This window comes from Oryctolagus cuniculus, chromosome 6, assembly GCF_964237555.1.
Source record: "Oryctolagus cuniculus chromosome 6, mOryCun1.1, whole genome shotgun sequence".
Lineage (NCBI taxonomy): Eukaryota > Metazoa > Chordata > Mammalia > Lagomorpha > Leporidae > Oryctolagus > Oryctolagus cuniculus.
In genome coordinates this window covers 121,820,702-121,843,329 of record NC_091437.1, presented here as the reverse complement: position 1 = coordinate 121,843,329, position 22,628 = coordinate 121,820,702, and the positions used below count along the sequence as shown (strand labels likewise).

At 47.0% G+C, this 22,628-nt stretch overlaps 1 protein-coding gene across 2 annotated transcripts in view; it reads right to left on the bottom strand.

Annotated features, from left to right (window-relative positions):
* PTDSS1 (phosphatidylserine synthase 1) overlaps window positions 1-22,628 on the bottom strand; it is a 74,294-nt gene that overhangs the window by 48,691 nt on the left and 2,975 nt on the right. For both annotated transcript variants that reach the window (XM_070075330.1, XM_070075329.1), the window contains exon 2: window positions 11,459-11,550. In XM_070075330.1, coding sequence (XP_069931431.1) covers window positions 11,459-11,550 — 92 coding nt within the window. The remainder of the gene's footprint in view (window positions 1-11,458; window positions 11,551-22,628) is intronic.

The following is a 22,628-nucleotide window of genomic DNA, read 5'->3' as shown; positions in this document are numbered from 1 at the left end:
CATCAAAAAGCCCTATTCGGTAGCTATCTGCAAAACCCAACACAGGGTGTGGGCATTGGCACAGTGGTTAAGACACCCACATCCCACACTGGAGAGCCTAGGTTGGAGTCCCGGCTCTGCTTCCCATTTCGGCTTCCTGCTGATGCGCAGCCTGGGAGGCAGCAGGTGACGGATCGAGTCACTGAGTTCCTGCCATCAGTGTGGGAGACCCAGATGGAGCTCTACACTCCTGGCTTCTGCTTGGCCCAGTTGTGGCTGTTACAGGTATTTGGGAAGTGGCTCAGTGGGTAGAAGACGCTTCTCTTTGTCTGTCCTTGTCTCTCTGCCTCCAAAGAAAAAATGAATAAAACCTTTAAAAACCAGTTTGGCTTTTACTTCACTCCTCAGCTCTGCCTCCCCTGAAGGTGTGAGGCATCACAAGTGCCCACCACCGCCTTGCGAGCAGCCCTGGTTTGTCTCACGTAGTATTTTAAGAAGTGCATTCTGGCCAGCGCCGCGACTCACTAGGCTAATCCTCCGCCTTGCGGCGCCGGCACACCGGGTTCTAGTCCCGGTCAAGGCACCGGATTCTGTCCCGGTTGACCCTCTTCCAGGCCAGATCTCTGCTGTGGCCCGGGAGTGCAGTGGAGGATGGCCCAAGTACTTGGGCCCTGCACCCCATGGGAGACCAGGATAAGTACCTGGCTCCTGCCATCGGATCAGCGCGGTGCGCCGGCCGAAGTGCACCGACCGCGGCGGCCATTGGAGGGTGAACCAACGGCAAAGGAAGACCTTTCTCTCTGTCTCTCTCTCTCACTGTCCACTCTGCCTGTCAAAAAAAAAAAAAAAAAAAAAAAAAAAAAAAGAAAAAAAAGAAAAGAAAAAAAGAAGTGCATTATTCTAAGAGTGTTACGCAGAAGGCCATCTTTACCATCAGATGGAGACATTGCTGAAAAAAAAAAATGCTTTTAAGTGCAGGATGAGGCCAGCTCTTTTCCTGTGTTGTGAACCCTGACACCTAGGCCTCTCAGATCACCCACCCACTCAGTGACTCCAGTCTTGGTCTCACCTTTGAGGATGCTAAGAGTACACGGGGAGGTGCCACAGGGCAGTCTCGTGCTCCCCAGCCTACCTACAGCTTCCTGTGGACACCCCTGCTCCCTGGTTTCTGTGCCTCTCCCAGCCATGCCACTTTCCCAGCAGCCTCGTCTCACTGCTCATAGGAAGCTGGTTCTCCTCTTCTCCCTCTGAGGACAGCTACGGCTCCCAGGATTATTATTATTATTTTTTTTTTGACAGGCAGAGTGGACAGTGAGAGAGAGACAGAGAGAAAGGTCTTCCTTTGCCGTTGGTTCACCCTCCAATGGCCACCGCGGCCGGCGCGCTGCGGCCGGCGCACCGCGCTGATCTGATGGCAGGAGCCAGGAGCCAGGTGCTTTTCCTGGTCTCCCGTGGGGTGCAGGGCCCAAGCACCTGGGCCATCCTCCACTGCACTCCCTGGCCACAGCAGAGGGCTGGCCTGGAAGAGGGGCAACCGGGACAGAATCCGGCGCCCCGACCGGGACTAGAACCCGGTGTGCCGGCGCCGCTAGGCGGAGGATTAGCCTAGTGAGCCGCGGCGCCGGCCCTCCCAGGATTATTAGGAGGGCTCATGCTATGGTGGGCTTCCCACGGGAGTTTGTGCTTTGATTCTGATCTGCTAACAGCTGTGTGGAGGGGTGGGCCTTTGGATTAGAGGTTGATACCACAAGGGGTGCATACCTCCCATGTGTGGAATGCTTGGGTTCCAATCCCAGCTTTGCTCCAGATTCCAGCTTCCTGCTAAAGCATGCATACCATGGAAAGTAACAGGTGACGATGCAAGTACTTGGGTGTCCGCGACCCATGTGGGAGACCTACACTGAGTTTCCAACTCCTGGGCAGTTGGGGAATGAACTAATGAATGGAAGGTCTTCTTGTCTGTCTCTCTTGGCCTCTCAAGCAAAAGAAATAATGGGGTTTTGTTTTTGCTGCTGTTGTTGTATGGAACTGGGTGGATCTGCAATTAGGTTACTTATGTTCTTGTTCTTGATGACTCAGGAGAAGTGGGGAAGGTGTGTGACACAAAAACAAATGCAGCTTTCTTCTGGACTGTGGCTTCCTTGTAGAGCAGATTTTAAAACTACAGCTTTTCTTTTCTCTATCCATCCCTACATCTAGAATACATGATTTTCAGTCAGATACTAGAAGCAAGCTTGAGTCCATGAGCAATGGACACCCAGTGTCTTTGGCATGAGAAGAGTTCGCCTTTGCAAAAGGACTTCAGAAATTGGAAAATAGCTTGCTTGACTCATAGAAACAGCTGCTCCCGTGAATCATTATGTTTAAGAGAATGAGCTTAGGAAAATCAGAGGGACCTGGTCCAACAGGTCCAACGCATTTGTATCCTCAGGCAGGAGGCCCAGGCCAGCTTCTCCTTCTGCTTCATCTCTTGATGATTATTCTAGTTTAATTTCTTCTAGGAAAACCTTAGATAGGCAGAGAAAACGATCTCCAAACAAATTCCAAACCTTCGGAAGATTTTTGTTTTAACAAGAAAAAGGAAATGAAGCAGGAGCTAGAGAATGGGGAACACAGGAACTTTCTCTTTTTTATTTAGAGATGGGTGAGCCTTCCGGATCAGTTTCAGACATCAAGGACACAGGAACCCAGGAAGACAACAAGGAGACGGGGGCTCACACGGAATGAAACACTCAGGGAAATCCCACAATACTAGCATTTGCTCTCCTCATGATACCTTAAAGAAGTGCTGAGGAATGGGCACTGTGGTACAGCAGGTTAAGCTGCCGCTTGGGATGCCCACATCCCACGCTAAAATGCCTGGGACACAGTCCTGCCCCCGCTTCTGTGTCCTGCTCCTGGGCAGCAGCAGGTGATGGCCCAGTGCTTCAGACCTTGCCACCACGTGGGAGATCTGGATGGAGATTCTGGCTCCTGGCTTCATCCTGGTCCAGTCCTGACTGTTGCAGGCATTTGGGGAGGGAACACAGTAGATCTCCCTCTCTCTCTCTCCACCTCTGCCCCTCTGTCTGTGGCACTCTTTCAAATAAATACATACCTAGAGAAATTTTTTTTTAAGTGCTGAATGGGTTTCTCTTGCAGATAATGGAAGCAAGAGGGCTAATGCTGTGATCATGTGTTCACTGAGATGCTACTGTAGACCAGGCACTGGAGAGACAGATAAAGCCAGGCTGTGCAGGCATAGCTCCAGGGAGCCCTCCCAAGAGTATACCAGAAATCTGCCTGTTGAAAGAAATCTCACAGCCAGCTGGAGGCTCAAACAGGTTTCTATATTTCACTGCAGGGATGTAGTGTGGTAGTTAAAATTATACTCACATTTGAGGATCAGTTGCCATAATGGGATAGGGGTAAAGCATCTAGGGAAAAAAAAATTAAGAGAGCCAGGAAAGAATAGAAAAGAAGAGAGACAGGAGGACACAACAGCAGGGAGAGGAAGTGCGGCCGGCCTCTCAGTCCTCTCCTTCGCCTGCTCTGCCCTCTGGGCTGCTCCCTCTGGCTGCATCCAGATCTGAGGAAAGGAACCTGGGGTCCTAACCCTGCCATGTACTCCGTGCACCATCAAATGAAGTTCTGAGTGTCCACTCCTCTCCCATGTGACTCACAGGAAATTCGAAGCGATCTTCTCAGTCCCCTGTTATTCTTCCAGTCAACAAATCCTACCTACTGGTTATCTACTTGTGCAGATGCACCAGAGAAAACGGTTCCCCTGGCCTTGCTAGACAATGCCCACCACACTGGTCATCAGGACAGAGAGGCCCAGGATGAGCACAACGTGTTGCACATGGCCAAGAAGAAAGAGGGAGGAGCTGGGCCTGCACGGGCCCCTGGACCGTACTACCAGCCAGCCCGGGAGCAGGCCTCTTTGAGAACCTGTTGTGTAAGAAAGCAAACATTTTCCTTATTGCTTAAACCACTTTGAGATGGGTTTTCTATTACTTGTAGCCAAAAGCATCCACACTGTTATAAAACCCTATGGAGAAAATCAAGGGCTTTTGCTGTTGTTTACAGACTCTGCAGAAAGAACCCAGGGCCCCTTTCTGTTGGGGTTGACCAGCTCTCCCACGTAGACGGCCTGGGGGAAGTCACGTGTCTGACAGTAGACACATGACACAGGACACAAAGCAAACTTGGGCCTCCCCGGGAACAGGCGGGCTGGCCTTTACTAGGTCAAGGAGAGATGCGCTGAAGTTGCCAGAACAGAATCATTCAGGCCTGCTGCACGCTGCAGGCACGCCCCCAAAACTGCCTTTGAAGGACAGGGCACGTTGCAGGCTGTTTCTCCTTTTCATTTTCATTATTTAATTTGAGAATATGTGCCAAGGGTTGGGGGAGGGAAAATACAGTAACAAGACTGGAGCAAGCTACCACGTGGCAAAGTGATGTCGGGAAGGTCTGCAGTCTGCACACTGGCTCTGGGTGGGGAGCACATGGCTCAAGGGCACCCTGCCCCAGGGGTACCCTGCCAGCTCCCCCATCTCCACTGGCACTTCCCAAAGCCATTCATAACTTACACACATTCAAAAACATTCTTTCATATGGAGAACTTAGAGTCTTAGCAATCATAAGTAAAAGGTGACTAACTTAGGAAACACACTAGGTAGATACAATGTGTTCTCCAGGAACACATGGCTTCAGAAGACTCTCTCCAGTTCCTGCCCTGGTGCTATGGTTTGAATATGGTTTGTCCTCTGCCAAACTCATGCTGAAATCTGACTGCCATTGCAGTGGTGGTGGGAGGTGAGGCCTTTAAGAGGTGTTGGGGTCATGAATGTGGCCCCTAGGGACTGGGTTAATTCTCCTGGAAAGCAATGAGTCCTTGCTCGCAAGGGCCTGGATGAGTTACCCCCAGAGTAGGCCGTGATAGAGCAAGGCTGTCTCTACATCTTGTTTCTTCCACGTGTGCTTGTGTAAAGCAGCTCAAGCCCTCACCTGATGCATCTTGGACTCCACAGCCTGCAGAACTGTGAGCCAAAATCAACCTTTCTCCTTTACAAACCATCCAGTTTCAGGTACTTTCTTACAGCAACAGAAAATGAACTAATATGCCTGACTGATGCCCAGATCCCTACTACTAGCATATTGCCCTCCCACTGTCCCCTTCTATACCTTTCTGGAACTTCAGTTTTACCACATTCTGCCTACAGACGAGTGGGCAGAGGGGAAGGGAAGATAAAGCGGGAACAAAGTAAGAAGAGGAGAGAGTAAGAAGATTCAGATCAGTTTTCTAGCTTGTACCAGTCACAGTTGGGCAACAGAGGAAGGTAGACTCAACCCCCATCCAACTTCTCCAGGATCCAGTGCCCACTAGGTACAGGTCAACTAAACCCCACTCTGGGGAAAAAGAAAAGCTGGAGGCTGACAGGAAGGAAGGGAAAGGAAGAGACGGAAACTTCTTATATAGGAAGACAGGGCTAAAACACATGGCAATGAACCTGATAGGAGACACAACCAGAAGGTCACCAAGGGAGGAAACTGCGGGGGTGGAGTCCTAACAGCAGGCTCCTGGAAGCAGCTGTGAGACCTCCAGGGACAATGGAGGGCTGGGGGTTTCAGCTTTCTCACCAGTAAACTGAGCAGGCTGAGCCACACCAGCTCCGGGGGCCCTCCCTGCTGGGCCCGGATCATACAGCCAGGATAAGACAAGCACAAAGACAAGCTAGCTTCCCTTTTGTCTTCCCAAGATCAAAACGGAAGCACAGTTCCACCATCACAGGCTGAGCAGGGTAAGTCAACTTTGAAGATTAGAGGACTTCATTAGGGAATCGAGGGAAAACCAGCAGAGATCACACACAATATTCCGTCAAACAGATTTAATCCTGACCTTTGATATCTTAAGCAAAACATCAGGTGATGAAGCCCCACGCCTCAGCTCCCACTAAGGCTTCACCAAGGGTACAGCTGTAAAACCATGGCTACTGAGACACTCTCAGCCTTCCAAAATGGCTCTGGGCTCAGAAATAGCAAGTTATAAAAATGAAAATGAAGAACAAAGAAGAAACATTCAGGGGCCTGCATTGTGGCACAGCAGGCAAGGCCACCGTCTGAGGCTCCAGCATCCCATGAGAGTGCAGGTCCACTTCCGATCCAGCTCCCTGCTAAATAACCTGAGAAAGCAGTGGAAGATGGCCCAGGTGCTGGGCCTCTGCCACTCACGTAGGTGACCTGGATGAAGCTCCTGACTCCTGGCTTCAGCTAGGGCCCAGTTCTGGCCATTGTGACCATCAGGGAGTGAACCAGCACATGGAAGATTCTGTGTGTGTGTGTGTGTGTCCTTCTCTCTGTGTAGTTTTTTCAAATAAATACATCTTAAAAATAAGAAAAAGAAAAAAAGAAACCTTCAAAGCCATGCAGAAGTAACCCTGAGAACTAATCAACCAATAACACAGCCAAGGAAAGTGACACTTCCAAGAATAGACTGGGTGCCTTTGGTTGATCTGTTTCCTGACCATGTACGGGTTCCACAGTCTGCTTGACTAATAGGGGGAGGAAAAAACAGATAGCACAGGGGACAGAGGAAGAAAAGGAAAGTAGGAATAGAGGGGATGGACCAGTGATGGTTGTGGTGTCCACTGATGACTGAGAAGTAAGGGGTCCAGAAGGCAGAATGGATGAGGGAAGGCTGGCACACAGGGACTGCCACCTGCATGGTCACCGACTCACTTCCCAAGCTCCAAAATCTCCCCGGGGCTCTGGAGGTGATCTGCCGTGTGCTGACACCTGAGGTGTGAGGGAGTGCACTATCCTCCCATTGTGAGCTGTATTCTTAGGCATCCTTGTAGAAAGTGGGATACATAATGTCCAAGCTAAAATCCGAAGAGTCTGTGTGATGGAAAATAGCCAAAAAAGCTGGCTTAGAATTTTTTATTATTATTATTATTTAAGAGAACCTATGTATATTCCCATCTGCTGATTCACTCCCAAAATGTCCCCAGTAGCCAGTGGGCTGAAGCCAAGAACTGGAACTTAACCTAGGTCTCCCACGGGGGTGACAGTTACCCAACTACCTGAGTCATCACCACCACCTCCCAGGGTGTGCATCAGCAGGAAGCTGGAATCAAGAGCTAGAGCTGCATCAAACTCAGGTAGCCCAGTGCGGGACAAGGGTGCCCTAAGCAGCAACTTAACTGCTGGGCCCAACACCGGCTCCCATGAAAGCTGTTTGATGTTGGGAATTTATGTGGCAGGGTCAGTATTCCTTTATTCCATGACTTTATCACACAAGGTTCATCTTGCCTGAACACCTCAATCATTGTGCCTTCCCAGAACCATCAGAGTCATGGTTTTACTGGCTTATTATGTTAATAGCAAAAACCACTATGTTTTTATAAACACAGCACTACTTAAAAGAATTAAATAAATAAAACTCCATTGCCACCATCTTGGAAAGAATGGAGGCCTGGCCACGGAATGTTTCTGGGGTAGTATTTGATGCCACTCACGCTGAGCTTTTTATGTTACACATCTGACTCCACTAAACAGCACAGGAGGCCATGGGAGACACACATCTTAAAGTGTGATGTTCCCAGGACTGTGGTGTAGCAGGTAAAGCCACCACCTGCAGTACCAGCGTTCCATATGGGTGCCAATTCAAGTCCTGCCTGCTCCACTTCTGATCCAGCTCTCTGCTATGGCCTGGGAAAGCAGTAAAAGATGGCCCAAGTCCTTGGGCCCCTGCACCCACGTGGGAGATCTAGAAAAAGCTCCTGGCTCCTGGCTCCTGGCTTCAGATTGGTACAGCTCCGGCCACTGTGGCCAACTGGGGAGTGAACCAGCAGATGAAGACCTCTCTCTCTGCCTCTCCTTCTCTCTGTGTGTAACTCTTTCAAATAAATAAATGAAATCTAAAAAAAAAAAAAAAAAAAAAAAAAAAAAAGCCTGTCACAAGAGAACAGGAGAAAATGACTTAAAAAAAAAAAAAAAAAGGTGTGATGTTTAAAATCTGAGTAGGGCCCATGCAGCTTAACCTGTAAAAAGAATGGAACATTTTGCAATATCATTAAGACAAAAGAAACAGGATACTAGAGTAAGCATTTAGAAATGGTTACAGAGAACAAAGAAAGAATATTCTATGGAAAAGGTACTGAAAGGGAGAAAAAATAAAGCACTTTATATGAGGGACAATTCAGAGGAGAGGGAGGAATTGTAAGTGTGGCAGAATCCCAAACGTTTTTTTAAACTAAAGCTTTGCCTCACTCTCTGTATAATCATAATGGGGGTAAAATTCACAGTAATAATTGTTTAATTTTTTCCCTGATGATGAAAATATCCCAAACGCATCATCAGCAAAGTTAACTGTAATAAAAGGTCACTTGGGAGGACAAATAATTTAAGTAATATTCATTATAGCCCTCAGCAAAAGCGAGCAGTAACTCAGTAATAACCGGGCACTTTATGACTCAGCTCATAATAACAGAAACAGCTACAGAAAGAGTAACGGCTAATTCTGAGAGCTTCCATTTCATCACTGTTCACAGCACGCTAGGATGTGCACGTGGTTTGTCTTCCAAAGGTTCATGTGTTGGTAGTGTGGTCCTTGGTATGGGGATGCTGTGATGACGGAACATGTAAGGGGTGGGAACTATACAGAGGTCACAGGAAGCACTGCTGTCTCTCAGGAGGAATTAATGTAAAGGAATAAGACTGGGGCCTGGACCTGGGGCGCAGAGGGTTAAAGCCCTGCTCTGCAGCGCTGGCATCCCATATGGGTGCCGGTTAGAGTCCCAACTACTCCAGTTCTCATCCAGCTCCCTACTAATGCACCTGGGAAAGCAGTGGAGGATGGCCCAACTCCTTGGGCCCCTGCACCCATGTGGGAGACCCAGAAGAAGCTCCTGGCTTCAGATCAGCTCAGCTCCAGCCATTGCAGCCATTTGGGGAGTGAACCAGTGGATGGAAGACCTCTCTCTCTCTCTCTCTGTCTCCACCTCTCTCTGAAACTCTGGCTTTCAAATAAATAAAATAAATCTTTAAATAAAATTAAAAAGAAACAAGACTGGCCTCTCCTTAGTCTCTCTGGCTTCTTGTCTCTCGAGGGGATCTGTCTTTCTTGCACGTGCTCCTGCCACAGTGTCATTTGCCCTGATGTTATGTAGCCCAGCGGCCCTTGGGAGAGCCCACAAAACACTGTTTGGACATTCAGCTTCCAGAACTGTAAGCAAAATAAAACTGTTTTCTTTATAAAGTACTCAGCCTTGAGTATTTCATTATAGCCCTGGAAAACAGACTAATATAGAGTTGATATGCATCAACTTAGTTAACCCTTATGACAGTCCTTGTCTGCTCTCTCCATGGAATAGAAGGGGAAGCACTCCTGGAGAGCCTCCCAAGGGCCACAGGGCTACAAAGCAGGATGGGCAGTCAGCCTTCAGAACAGTGCCACTGACGCTGCAGAACATTCAAACTCTTACAAATAACTGGGTATTTATTTATTTGACAGGCAAGGAGACAGAGAAAGAAGGAGAGAGAGGGAGAGAGGGAAAGAGGGAGAGAAGAAGAGAGGGAGAGGGGGAGAGGGGGAGAGGGAGAGAGAGGGAGAGAGGGGGAGAGGGGGAGAGGGGGACAGGGAGAGAGGGGGAGAGGGGGAGGGGGGGAGAGGGCGAGAGGGGGAGAGGGAGAGAGGGAGAGAGGGGGACAGGGGGAGAGGGAGAGAGGGGGAGAGGGGGACAGGGCGAGAGGGGGAGAGAGGGAGAGGGGGAGAGGGAGAGAGAGGGAGGGAGAGGGGGAGAGGGAGGGAGAGGGAGAGAGGGAAAGGGGGAGAGGGGGACAGGGGGAGAGGGCGAGAGGGGGAGAGGGCGAGAGGGGGAGAGAGGGAGAGGGGGAGAGGGAGAGGGGGAGAGGGAGGGAGAGGGAGAGAGAGGGAGAGAGGGGGAGAGAGGGAAAGGGGGAGAGGGGGAGAGGGAGAGAGAGGGGGAGAGGGAAAGGGGGAGAGGGGGACAGGGGGAGAGGGCGAGAGGGGGAGAGAGGGAGAGGGGGAGAGGGAGGGAGAGGGAGAGAGAGGGAGAGAGAGGGAGAGAGGGAGAGAGAGGGAAAGGGGGAGAGGGGGAGAGGGAGAGAGAGGGGGAGAGGGAAAGGGGGAGAGGGGGACAGGGGGAGAGGGCGAGAGGGGGAGAGAGGGAGAGGGGGAGAAGGAGAGGGGGAGAGGGAGGGAGAGGGAGAGAGAGGGAGAGAGAGGGAGAGAGGGAGAGAGAGGGAGAGGGAAAGGGGGAGAGGGGGAGAGGGAGAGAGGGGGGAGAGGGAAAGGGGGAGAGGGGGAGAGGGAGGGAGAGAGGGAGAGAGGGAGAGAGGGGGAGAGAGGGAGAGAGGGGGAGAGAGGGAGAGAGGGAGAGAGGGAGAGAGAGGGAGAGGGAGAGAGGGGGAGAGAGAACACAAGCTCCCATCCGTGATTCAATCCCCAAATGCCTGCTATAGCTGGTGTTAGGTTGTGACTCCATCTGGGTCTCCCACGTGGGTGGCAGGGGCCCAAGTTTGGGCCATTACCATTACTTTCTCAGGATCTACTTTAATAGGAAGCTGGAGACAGGAGCCTGAGCTAGGAATTAAACCCAGGTACTCTAATGTAGGACTTGGATATCTTTTTTTATTTTATATTTTAAGATTTATTTATTTGAGAGAGTGAGAGAGGTGGAGCCTGTGCTGTGGTGCAGCGAGTTAAAGCCCTGGCCTCAAGTGCTGGCATCCCATATGGGCACCGGTTCTAGTCCTGGCTGTTCCTCTTCCCATCCAGCTTTCTGATATGGCCTGGAAAAGCAATAGAGGATGGCTCGAGTCCTTAGGCCCCTGCACCCATGTGGGAGACCCAGAAGAAGCTCCTGGCTCCTGGCTTCGGATTGGTGCAGCTCTGGCCATTGCGGCCATCTGGGGAGTGAACCAGCAGATGGAAGACCTCTCTCTCTGTCTCTAGCTCTCTCTGTAACTCTGTCTTTGAAATCAATAAAATAAATCTTTAAAAATAAATAAATATATAAATAAAGAGTGAGAGAGAGAGTGAGAAACAGAGAAGAGAGAGATCTCCCATCTGCTGATTCACTTCCCAAATGCTCACACCAGCCACAGTTGAACCAGGCCAAAGTCAGGAAGCCTGGTACCCAACCTGGGTTGCACACATGGGTGGTGAGGACCCAAGTCCTTAGAGTCATCATCTGTTGCCTCCCAGGCACATTGCCAGGAAACGAGAGAGGAAGTAGAAGAGCCAGGACTCAAATCAGCATTCTTTAACAGGATGTAGGCATCCCAAAGGGCAGCTTAACCCACTGCTCCACAATACCCACCCTGGGCCTCAGCATCTGAAGCACTAGGCTAAACACCTGCCCCTCAGGTTCCTCTACCTTCTAGGAAGTTCTTCTAGATGATTTGCATCTCAGAAACAAGAAAGGGCAGAGCGCACTGGAAAAACATGATAACACATCATCACATCACTTACCATTGGGGAAAGCTAACACGCTGATGATAAGGAAGAAGAAAACGACAGACAGGATGCCCCTCCAGATGTTGTCTTCTGGAACAGAGTCATCCCTGAAAACAGAAAAGCAACACTGAGTACTGACTTCCAGATCTAAACAGTAAACCCAAAGGAGCAAGACTTCCACAGACACACTAAGAGACCACTGATTTTATTTTGCTGAACAAAATTATTACATACAACGTCTTCCTACACACTATCACTTCCTAAAGTCAGACACTCTCCTGTTAAAGTCCTGTACTTATGAGAAACAGTCGGCAACCTCGCACACCAGCATACATTCTCTTCTGACAGATGCCTGAGAATCACTGTTCTTTAAATAGTCAGAAGGTAAGGTTTAGTCTGCAGGAAAGTTGTCTGGTTTGAAGAATAACTGAAAATGACCTTCATGATGCAAACTGTGGCAAAAGAAATTTTTCAGGACTCAGGAAGCATAACATTATAAGGAAGAAGACAATACAATGAGATTACATAATCAGTTCTTAAAAATGGGCACTTGGCTATCTAAGCAATGTGAGAAGTTAAAAGAAAACAAAACACAAGGTTTAAAAAGCAAAAGAATGGTCGAGAAAGGAGGAGAACCTTGTTCCTCCTGTGCCTTGTCATTTCCACTGTATTGCTGCATCCATTCCCTCCTAGACCCCAGGGACTGAAATGACCCCATTTGTTGGCTCACGTAATCCATCTTCCCCATAGAAGGTAAACTTCTGATACAGGGAATTATTCAATTGTATACTCTTAGTCTTCCACAAAGGCACTCAGTATGTATTTATGGACTGCATATTGATTACAGAGAACATTTATTATATAAGACCAAGTACAGTTTCCCAAATAGAAGCTTTCTCAACATTGAAGTGGGAAAGAAATAGGCTTTGACAGTTTACATTAAAAAGAGAAGAGTCTAGTGATGCAATCAGGGCTCAAGAGAAACAAAAGAGAGCAAAACAGAAATATAAGACAGCAAGAAAACTTTCTGAATTATTGATAATTATTGAGAAGCCGAGAGGGAAGTTCAGTGTTTTAAAAAACATAGGATAGGCAGACAGAAAACGTGTTATGGAACAGAATAGAAGAAAATATTTTAGATATAAAGAGACTAGTAGCAATGAATTTAAAATTAATACAAGAGGCTTTTTTTTTTTTTTTTTTGGACAGAGAGTGGACAGCGAGAGAGACAGAGAGAAAGGTCTTCCTTTTCTGTTGGTTTAGCACCCAATGGCCACTGCGGCTGGTGCGCTGCAACCGACACACTGCGTTGATCCGAAGCCAGGAGCCAGGAGCTTCCTCCTGGTCTCCCATGCGGGCACAGGGCCCAAGCACTTGAGCCATCCTCCTCTGCCTTCCAGGGCCACAGCAGAGAGCTGGACTGGAAGAGGAGCAACTGGGACAGAATCTGGTGCTCTGATCAGGACTAGAACCCAGTGTGCCGGCGCCGCAAGGCAGAGGATTAGCCTAGTGAGCCACGGCACCGGCCACAAGAGGCTATTATTTATCTCTGGAAAGACTGCAGTGAAAGAATTTCTAAACACAAATATATTTTTTAAAAGATTTATTTTATTTGAAAGGCAGAGTTACAGAGGGAGGCGGGATATACACTGAGAGATTTTCCATCTGCTGGTTCACTCCCCAAAGGGCTGTGACAGCCAGGGCTGGGCCAGGCTGATACCAGAAGCCTGGTACTCAGTCTGGGTCTCCCACGTGGGTGCAGGGACTCAAGCACCTGGGCCATCCCCTGCTGCTTTCCCAAGCACATTAGCAGGGAGTTGGATTGGAAGTGGAGCAGCCAGGACTTGAACTGGCACCCATATGGGATGCCGGCAGTGCAGATGGTGGCTTAATCCACTATACCATAACACCAGCCCCTCAAAATACAAATATTAATTACTACTGAAGAAAAAGAGATTTTAAAAAATCTTAGAATAAACCGAGCTTATGTAGGGAAAAAAAGTCTAGAGCATCAAATCACGTGAAGAGGCATGGAATGAGACAAGACCGAGTTACCTAGGACAGGACTACATCCTAGGGTGTTGGTTTAAATCTGCTTAGGCAGCTAAATTGCTTCACCCAATTAAGTAATTTCCAGACTGTAACAGGACTGAATAGAGGCTCTGAGAAGAGAGATCATACAATGTTTCTAGCATCATTATACCACCAAATACCACTACAAACCAATGCTGTTAACTTCATAGACCACATTACAAAACCAAACCACAAGGGCATGCATTGTGGCACAGTGGGTTAAGGTGCTGCCTAGGATGCCGGCATCCCATATGAGCACAGATTTGAGTCCTGGCTGTTCCACTTTTGATCCAACTTCCTGGTAATGCACCTGGGAAAATAGTGGAAGACAGCCAAAGTACTTGGACCCCTGCACCCATGTGGGAGACCAGGATGGAGTTCCAGGCTCCTGGCTTTGGCCTGACCCAGTCCTACCATTGTGGCCATCTGGGGAGTGAACCAACAGATGGAAGATCTCTTTGTCTCTGTTTATCCCTCTCTTTCTGTTGTTCTAACTTTCAAAGAAATAAAATAGAGCCGGCGCATGGCGCAGTGGGTTAACACCCTGGCCACCATCCCATATGGGTGCCAATTCGAGATCTGACTGCTCCTCTTCCAATCCAGCTCTCTACTATGGCCTGGGAAAGCAGTAGAAGATGGCCCAAGTCCTTGGGCCCCTGCACCTGCGTGGGAGACCTGGAAGAAGCTCCCGGCTCCTGGCTTCGGATCCGCACAGCTCCAGCCACTGCAGCCAATTGAGAAGTGAACCATTGGATGGAAGCGCTCTCTCTCTCTCTCACTCCCTCTCCTCTCTCTGTGTAATTCTGACTTCAAATAAATAAATAAATCTTTAAAAAAATAAATCTTACCAAAAAAAAAAGATCATTTGCCCCTTCTTTCTGTGTCTCTCCCTTTCTCTGTAATTCAGCCTTTCAAAGAAACAAAATCTTTAAAAAAAAAAAAAAAAAAAAACCCTACAGAATCAGGCAGACTTCCAGCCAAGGGCAATTCTATTTCAATAGACACCTAAGAACTGAATGTTTGCCCAGAGGTTATGAACATGGCCCTAAAAATGCCAGCCTGATCCTGGCCAGGTCCCTTCAATGGAGTTTGGCTCAGGCAGGGAAGTCCCACATTCGGTTTCCAGGAACACCAGAAACAGAAGAATGGCTGCATGTGGGGGAACACACCGTCCTCAGGGGAGACCAACATCACCCTTCTGATACTGGTAATGACGGGGACAATAATAATAGCTCCTGCTTATCAAGTATCCACCATGTGCCAGGTACCCAACAGGCAGTTAACATTATCTCTGTCACAAAAAAATGTACCCTATGGGGTATTATCTGCCATGTGGGGTTACAAAGATGTATAAAGGTTCAGTAACTTGCCCCAGGCTGCATGGGTTAAGAGGTTGCAGGTAAAGAGGCTGCAGATGGCATTCAAAATCAGGTCAGCTAGACCCTGATAATGAGGAGCCTTCCCCAGTGCCAAGCTGCCTCATGAAAAGATGATGTCACTTCAAGACAGGCTCAATCAGTCTGACTCATGCTAGAGGCAAAGCCTAGTTACAAGCGACTTTAATAAGGCACACAATATGGAAGGCACAAATTGAAAGCAAGGCTAAAATTAATACATACTGTGTGGAAACAGAAGGATCAGTCCAGAACCCACACTTTACACCAAAACATATCCTGGATGACTCAAAGAGTTAAAGGTTTAAAAAAGAGAAATTACTAGGAGAATGGGAGGGAGAATTAAAAAGCAAACAAACAAACAAACAAAAAAAGCCAATGAGTTCAATGGGGGAGAAAACTTGCTCAAGTTTAGACGCAAAATCTAAAAGTCACAAGGGAAAAGCTCAACACATTTGCATGGTAAAGAAATCAGTAAGGAAACCAAAGGAAAAGTGATAAACTCAGAAAAAAGTATTTGCAACACTATAAATTCTAATGCACAAAGGCATTTCCTCCAATGTCAATTAACAGGAGGAACAACAGGTGTATGTGGAAAACATAAATACAGGCAGAGGAGAAGAGACTGTTTAAAGAACAGGAAATCCAACTGCTCTCAGAGATATGAAAAGATGCTCAACCTCACTCCTGGTAAGAGATAAACAAAATAACTAAGTGAGACCATTGTTTAAATCCACCTTATTGACAAAGGTACAATGTAATGACTGAACTGCTGTGGAAATCTAAACACTACTTTCTTTGATCCAGCTGGTTTTATCCATTATAGAACAAGCTCCTCCAGGATACACTACTTTGCTGGTGTAGTATAAATTTAAACCACCTTTATGAAGGGCAATTTGGCAATATATTAAGTGCACAAATGGACATGCCCTGTGACTCAGACTCCCACTTCTGGGAATGTGTCTTTCAGATCTACTCTTAACTTATGCAAAAATGACACATGCACCAAGTTGCTCACTGCAGCATTACGCGTGTGTAAAAGACTGAAAACAAGTAAATGCTCACCAAAAAGGGATTGATTGATTAAATTATGGTCTTGGCAGGTGTGATGGTACAATGGGCTAAACTGCCATTTGGGGCCCCCACATTCCATATCAGAGTGCTGGTTTGAGTCCTGACACCTCTGCTTCCAATCCAGCTTCCTGCTAATGCATCTTGGGAGGCAGCATATGATGGCTCAAGTACTTTGGCCCCTGCCACCCATGTGGGAGACCCAGATGGAATTCTAGGCTCCTGGTTTCAACCTGGCCAGTCCTGGCCAATACAGACATGTAGGGAGCCAACCATCAGATAGAAGATCTCTAACTCTGTTGCTCTGCATTTTAAGTAGGTGAAAATAAGTAAATAAGCACTACAATAAAACTTAAAAAATGAATTATAGTCCAGTTTCACAAGGGAAAACAAAGCAGCCATAAAAAGAATGAAGGAACTTTTCATGAATTAACTGATTCAGAATAACTTCAGAGATATCAAGAAATCAAGGAAATTGTACAACAGTGGCTATAACAAGCAACAATTTGCATACAAGCGAGGATATGTATGGACATACAAAAGGCACTTAAAAAGTTCATGGAAAACAGAATTTAAAAATAAATTTATTTGGTGTAAAAATTTTTGAAATTCACTATTTTTCCATAAAACACATTTCCATTATCTTTTTAAGACCCCTTAAACGCATGAATTCCAAAAATTTTTGCATCAAAATAAACATCATTTAATTCAATTTTCCATAGACTTTTAAAAGTACCCTCTTGTAAGCTGTAATTTATGCTGCAAAGAATGTCTCTGGAAATCTATTACCAAATGATGACACTAGATATCTCCAAAAAGGAGAAATGAGGGATTGGCGAGAGTGTGGCAGGGAGACTTTTCACCACACACCCCTTTGGTATATACTGGATTTCAAGCAATATAAATATGTCATTCTTTTTAAAAAATTAATTACTATTTTATTTATTGACTAGGTATGGTAAATTACCAAATCAGTCTATTTAAAATCAAAATGCTTAAATACAGCACTGAATTTCTTTTGAAGAATGTTTATTTTTATCTACTTGAAAGGCACAGTGAAAGCGCGAGAGTGGGAGAAACACCTTTTATCCATTGCCTCACTCTCCCAAATGGCCAGGCCAAAACTAGAGGCCCAGAGCTCCATCTGGGTCTCCCACATGGGTGGCAGGGGCACAAGCACTTGAGCCATTATCCGCTGACTCCCAAGATGTGTTAGCAGGAAGTTGGGACTGAAGTAGCCAGGGTTTGAATTGGCACTCCCAATATCGGATGCAGGAGACCTAAGCTGTGGCTTAACCCGCTGCAACAATAAAATTGCAATTTTTAAAATTCCAAGCAACTGTATTAGAAAGAGGGGTTCAAACAGATGGTCTACTATCAGATGGAAAAAAAGGTCTGGTAGAAAATCTGAAAAAAAATAGCTGAGGATCCAAAAATTTGGCAGTTTTCCATGTGCTTAATTAGAAAACAAAATGTATCCTAGATGGACAGTGAGGTCTTTAGCTAAATTGAAAATATACAGTACAGGAAGACCAAACTCCAGCAGTAAAAGATTGTGGGGTGGGCTGGTAAAGCTTACGAGGAAATCTGAGTTATCGGACTTTCTAGGCCTCAGCTTCACATTCTAGATGCGTTCTCTGAGCCTAGAGTGTGTAGCCTTGCCACACAGAAACCTCTTATAAGTGGTGAGTGCACAGAAAAACAAAGTGTGACAGACAATACTTGTTGAACTCAAAACAACCTGAGCACAACTCAGGTTGAGTCCTGGTAAGGGCTGCTGTGAGTCCGTTCTCTCCAAACTCCAATAATCCATGCACACACACACACACACACACACAGAGGGAGGGAGGGAGGGAGGGAGGGAGGGAGGGAGGGAGAGAGAGACAGATCTCCCATCTACTGGTTCACTTCCCAAATACCCATAACAGCTGGTGCTGGGCAAGGCCAAGGCCAAGGCCAAGAGCTTGCATCTCAATCCAGATCTCCCACATGGGTGGGCAGGGATACACATACCTGAGTCATCACTGCTGTTTCCAGGGCAGGTATTAGCAGGAAGCTGGCACCTAGGCACTCACACCCAGGCACTCTGATTCAGGATAAGGGCCTCCCATGTAGAACTCTACCAGCTGTGCCAAATGCCTGCCCCAGAAAGATATTCTTCATCTATAAGAATTGTTTCTCATTAGCCTGAGAAGCCAAAAAAAAAAAAAAAAAGCCCTACTCCAGGTGTCTGCATGTGACTGGCCCTTTGCTGGGGTTGTCCCAGTCTCCTCCGGCTCTGCCAGGATACTGTGTGGTTCTCACTTCTCAGGGAAGATCATGACTTGTGGATGGGGCTGTCTAGTCCTCATCTCAACTTTTCCTGGCCTCAAGATTTTTGGCCAACTAAAACTTTGCTTTCTGACAAAAACAACAACAACAAAAAGATAGAAAAAGAAAAGAAAAGGCTTTTAGCTTTTCCGGGCTATTTCCTGTGTCTACTGCAGCTACTAACAAGAAAGCACCCAAGTCTTTAGTGCTCTGAACTTGCAAAGAACTTGCACAGCTAGTCTTTGAACTGTTCCAGGGTTCTGTGGGGACAGACAAGGTGAGCGTTACCTTTGTTTCAAGGATGAAAACGAAGCTCTTGGTCTGGCTCGCCCAGTTACACACATCCAGGCAGAGTGAAGCCAGTGCCAGCATCTGTGGAATGCTGATTCCAGCCAAGGTTGCCACATTCGCCAATAATGACACAGACATACAGGCAGAAGGAGGCTAAGTCCTCTTCCCTCTCTGCTAACCCCCGGAGGTACACCTGTGCCAGAATAGCTCAGACCACAGTCAAGATACTGAACGTGCAGCTTAAACTAAGACTGTAGTTTCAGCTCGCCAGGACACACGTTCCCCGAAGGCACCTTTGGTGGCCAACACCGTGCTGGGCACAGGTAGGCATCCTCAGTGTACTGGGTGGTGGGAAGGAGCAAGATGATAGAGCAGAGTGGCCAGGAGGCTCCACTGAGGGGATGAGGAGTCATAGGATCCACTGACAGCGACTTTCCTGTCCCCCTGTAGAGGGTTAGCTAAGAAGGCCTATTGAGACCAGCAGCAAGTAGCAAAAAGCCCAATCAACTTTTCAGACTCTGAACTCCTTCTGTGGAACACTGCTTCAACTAGTAAGGGGAACTATCCAAAGAGACCATGTCCTAAAAAGCAGTAAAAGTTAAGCAAAGCCCTGAGTTTAAATAAAAAAAAAAAAAAAACAAAACAAAACAAAACAAAAAAAAAAACACACACACAAAGGCTGCAGGGAAATTCTGTGCTGGTTTAATATCTGACTACAGCTGTGGCAATTCCAGGAAACCAAGGCAAACTCCATCTACCTGCGCTCCATTTTTCACTAAGGCTTTCTCCCTTGGGCCAGGCAGACAGGGATATCTAGCCTTCATCACAATACCTCAGCTTCTAGGTTAACTGTCCCTCCCCCTCCCATCTTCTCCTTCATTACTTTTAATACGGGCCCCTGAAATAGAGACATATAAGGTGGGGTTTAGGAGACCAGTCACTGTTAAGAATCCTCTTTCCCAGTGGAAACTTAATCCTGGGTTACCCGTAGACAGATGTTAACTAGCGTCGGTATTATCTTTCATACCACACCCATTCCATGTAATAGTAGGTATAATTCTTGTCAAGGAGATCAGCCAGGTAGCAACTAAAAGAGGAGAGGAGAGGAGCGATACCTCTGAAAGTCCTTCCAGGATAAATGATTTCTTAATTCCATTTATTCAGTGTTCACTGGGTACCTTCCTGGCATGGGTAAGGTATCAGGCCACAAGGAGCTGACTTGTGAGAGAAACGACAGTAAAAGGTATGTGAAAGCATGGAAACATTTCTCCCTCCATACTGCGTGGCACATCAAGAAAGCCGTCTGGGAGGGGCACGATCCACACGGATTGTGAAGGATGCCCTGGGTTTGTGGGCGCACAGGAGGCCCTGGAGGGTGCGTTCCAGTCACAGAGACAACAGCTCTGGGTGCTGGGTCAAGGGCTGGCTGGGGCTGCTGGGTGAGCTGTGGATACGTGGGGGAGGAGAAAAGCTGGAGAAGTAGTCTGCTCTATGGAAAACACTTTAGAGCCCAGACAGCTCCTTCCTCCAAAGGGTGCGCAGCCAGGGAGTGCCCCCAAGCAGAGGCCAGATGGGATCACTGTTTTGTCCTAAAGATCATGAGGGCAGCAGTGAGGGGCAGACTGCAGGGAGCTGGGAAGTATGCTATCCCCAACCACTGGTGCACTTCCCAAGTGCCTGCAACAGCTCGCGGTGGGCAAGGCCAAAGTCAAGAGCTTACATCTCAATCCAGATCTTCTACATGAAGTGAGCCAGGCTAAGGCTTGGGAAAGCAAAGAGGAGAACAGCCCTGAAAGCAATCAGTACTCAAGGAGACCTGTTGAAGAGAAACCAGGAGGTGAACTCCGGGATGTCAGAGACCTAGGCTATGTGGAACAGGCACTGTTGGATTGAACGAACAGAGACTCCGGGGCTAAGAAAGAAGCCAAGGCTCCCTGGACTAGTCCTGCTTTCTGAATTAGCTGAGACTGAAAAACTGTTAACTTCCCTACAGAAATCTGGGGCAAATGGATTATATCACAGGAGAAATGATGTGATGTCTGGTGACAGAGTTTTACCTAGACTGCAAAACACAATTATTTAAAACAAAGCAACCTGAATTAAGGCTACATACTACAGAGGCATCTGAGAGACAGCAATTCCTAGTTATAAAATCTCTTTGGGACTTTAAGGCACAATTGAACCCAAATAAATAAAGTGCCTATTCACTAAGAAGATCCCAAAGAAATACCTGGCATGTTTCACCCTTTAGTAGATTTATAATCTTATTAGAGATACAAAACACTAGAAATTAGTATAAGAAGAGGTATACAAGATGATTATTTAAATTTAATAAAAATATGATTCCAGCCGGCGCCGTGGCTCAATAGGCTAATCCTCCACCTTGCGGCGCCGGCACACCGGGTTCTAGTCCCGGTCGGGGCGCCGGATTCTGTCCCGGTTGCCCCTCTTCCAGGCCAGTTCTCTGCTATGGCCAGGGAGTGCAGTGGAGGATGGCCCAGGTGCTTGGGCCCTGCACCCCATGGGAGACCAGGAAAAGCACCTGGCTCCTGGCTCCTGCCATCGGATCAGCGCGGTGCGCCGGCTGCAGCGGCGGCCATTGGAGGGTGAACCAACGGCAAAGGAAGACCTTTCTCTCTGTCTCTCTCTCTCTCACTGTCCACTCTGCCTGTCAAAAAAAAAAAAAAATAAAATAAATTTAATAAAAATATGATTCCAATAGTAAGTGGGGAGGAGAAATGTTAGATGCTTGATATTGTTGATGTCAGGGAACAAGGACATCCAGGGCTTCTGTTATTGGGAAAGCAGAAACACGATGCACATAAGGAAATAGGACCAAGGCAACTGAATCAGCAGCATCAGGAGATGTTTGCTAATGGGAACTTAAGTGGTAGGAAGAGAAAGGACAGGGAAGGCTGGCACATAGCCAAGAGCCAAGCTACACGAAAGGCCAGAAGTATGGCCCAGTGATATGAAGAACTGGAGTTCCAAACCCAATAAGGAAATGCAGTTAAAACCATTGTTAACAAATAAGTAAGAATAACTAAATCAAAAGCTGTCCATTTCCCTGTCCCACCTGTCTCCTTAGTGCCCTATCAAGAAGAAAGCCAGTGTAGACAAACTGACAACCACGTAGGTATGGCGACCTGCAGGAAAGCACTCTTCTCTAGGTTTTTTGCTGGACAAGTGCTAGAACAGGCACCACCACGTAATGCAGGTGCTTCTTCAGGACAGGTAGGCCTCCATGAATGTGATTTAACAGATTTTAAATCTAAAGCTCAAGTTTTTTTAAGTTAATGCCATCCAATATTTCCACATTTACCATCCTCTGGCAGCAGAGTCAACAGGAGGGCACTGCAGGAACTGTCACACCCTGAGCTTGAGATGAAGGCTTCCCTTGGCCCACTTCCCTGCACAAACTTCCAAGACAGGCCAAAGCATCTACTTTAAAAAAATTAGGCAAAATGAGTTTCCTCAAATCTTGGGAAAATGATTAGGGAGCATCTGGCTTAAACTATGGTGATAGGGAAGGGGAGTTTTACAGCTATGGCTTAACAGTGAGTTGGCCTACTTGCTAACAAAAGAACTACTTGACAAATCCAAACTTGTCTCAGACTTCAGTGCAAGGTGTCCAATCCTCACAATCCTAAATTCTTGCTGGCTGTCTGCATATGGGACATTACTCAAGTTCTGTTTCTTACATACTGGGAATATGACAACCCAAAAGGACTCATTCTCTGTTCTCTCAGACATCTGGATTTGCTAAACAAACTTGAAGCCATACAAGTATTTTAAAGTTTTCCTGAAAGAAATACACTGAACAGTTACTCAACTAAAATCCTTATAAAACAAGTACACGGTAATGGATGGAGATGATTATGAATGAGCATAAAATGAATAATTCTCATTAAAGAAGTCATTACTTTCAATCTTTATGGAAGAGGATAGAGCTATCACTGTAATGTTCCACTTAAAAGGGTCACAAATCAGTATAAGAAAAGGAGCAAGATACAGTAGTACTAATTCTATCAATGGTGCTTATGATT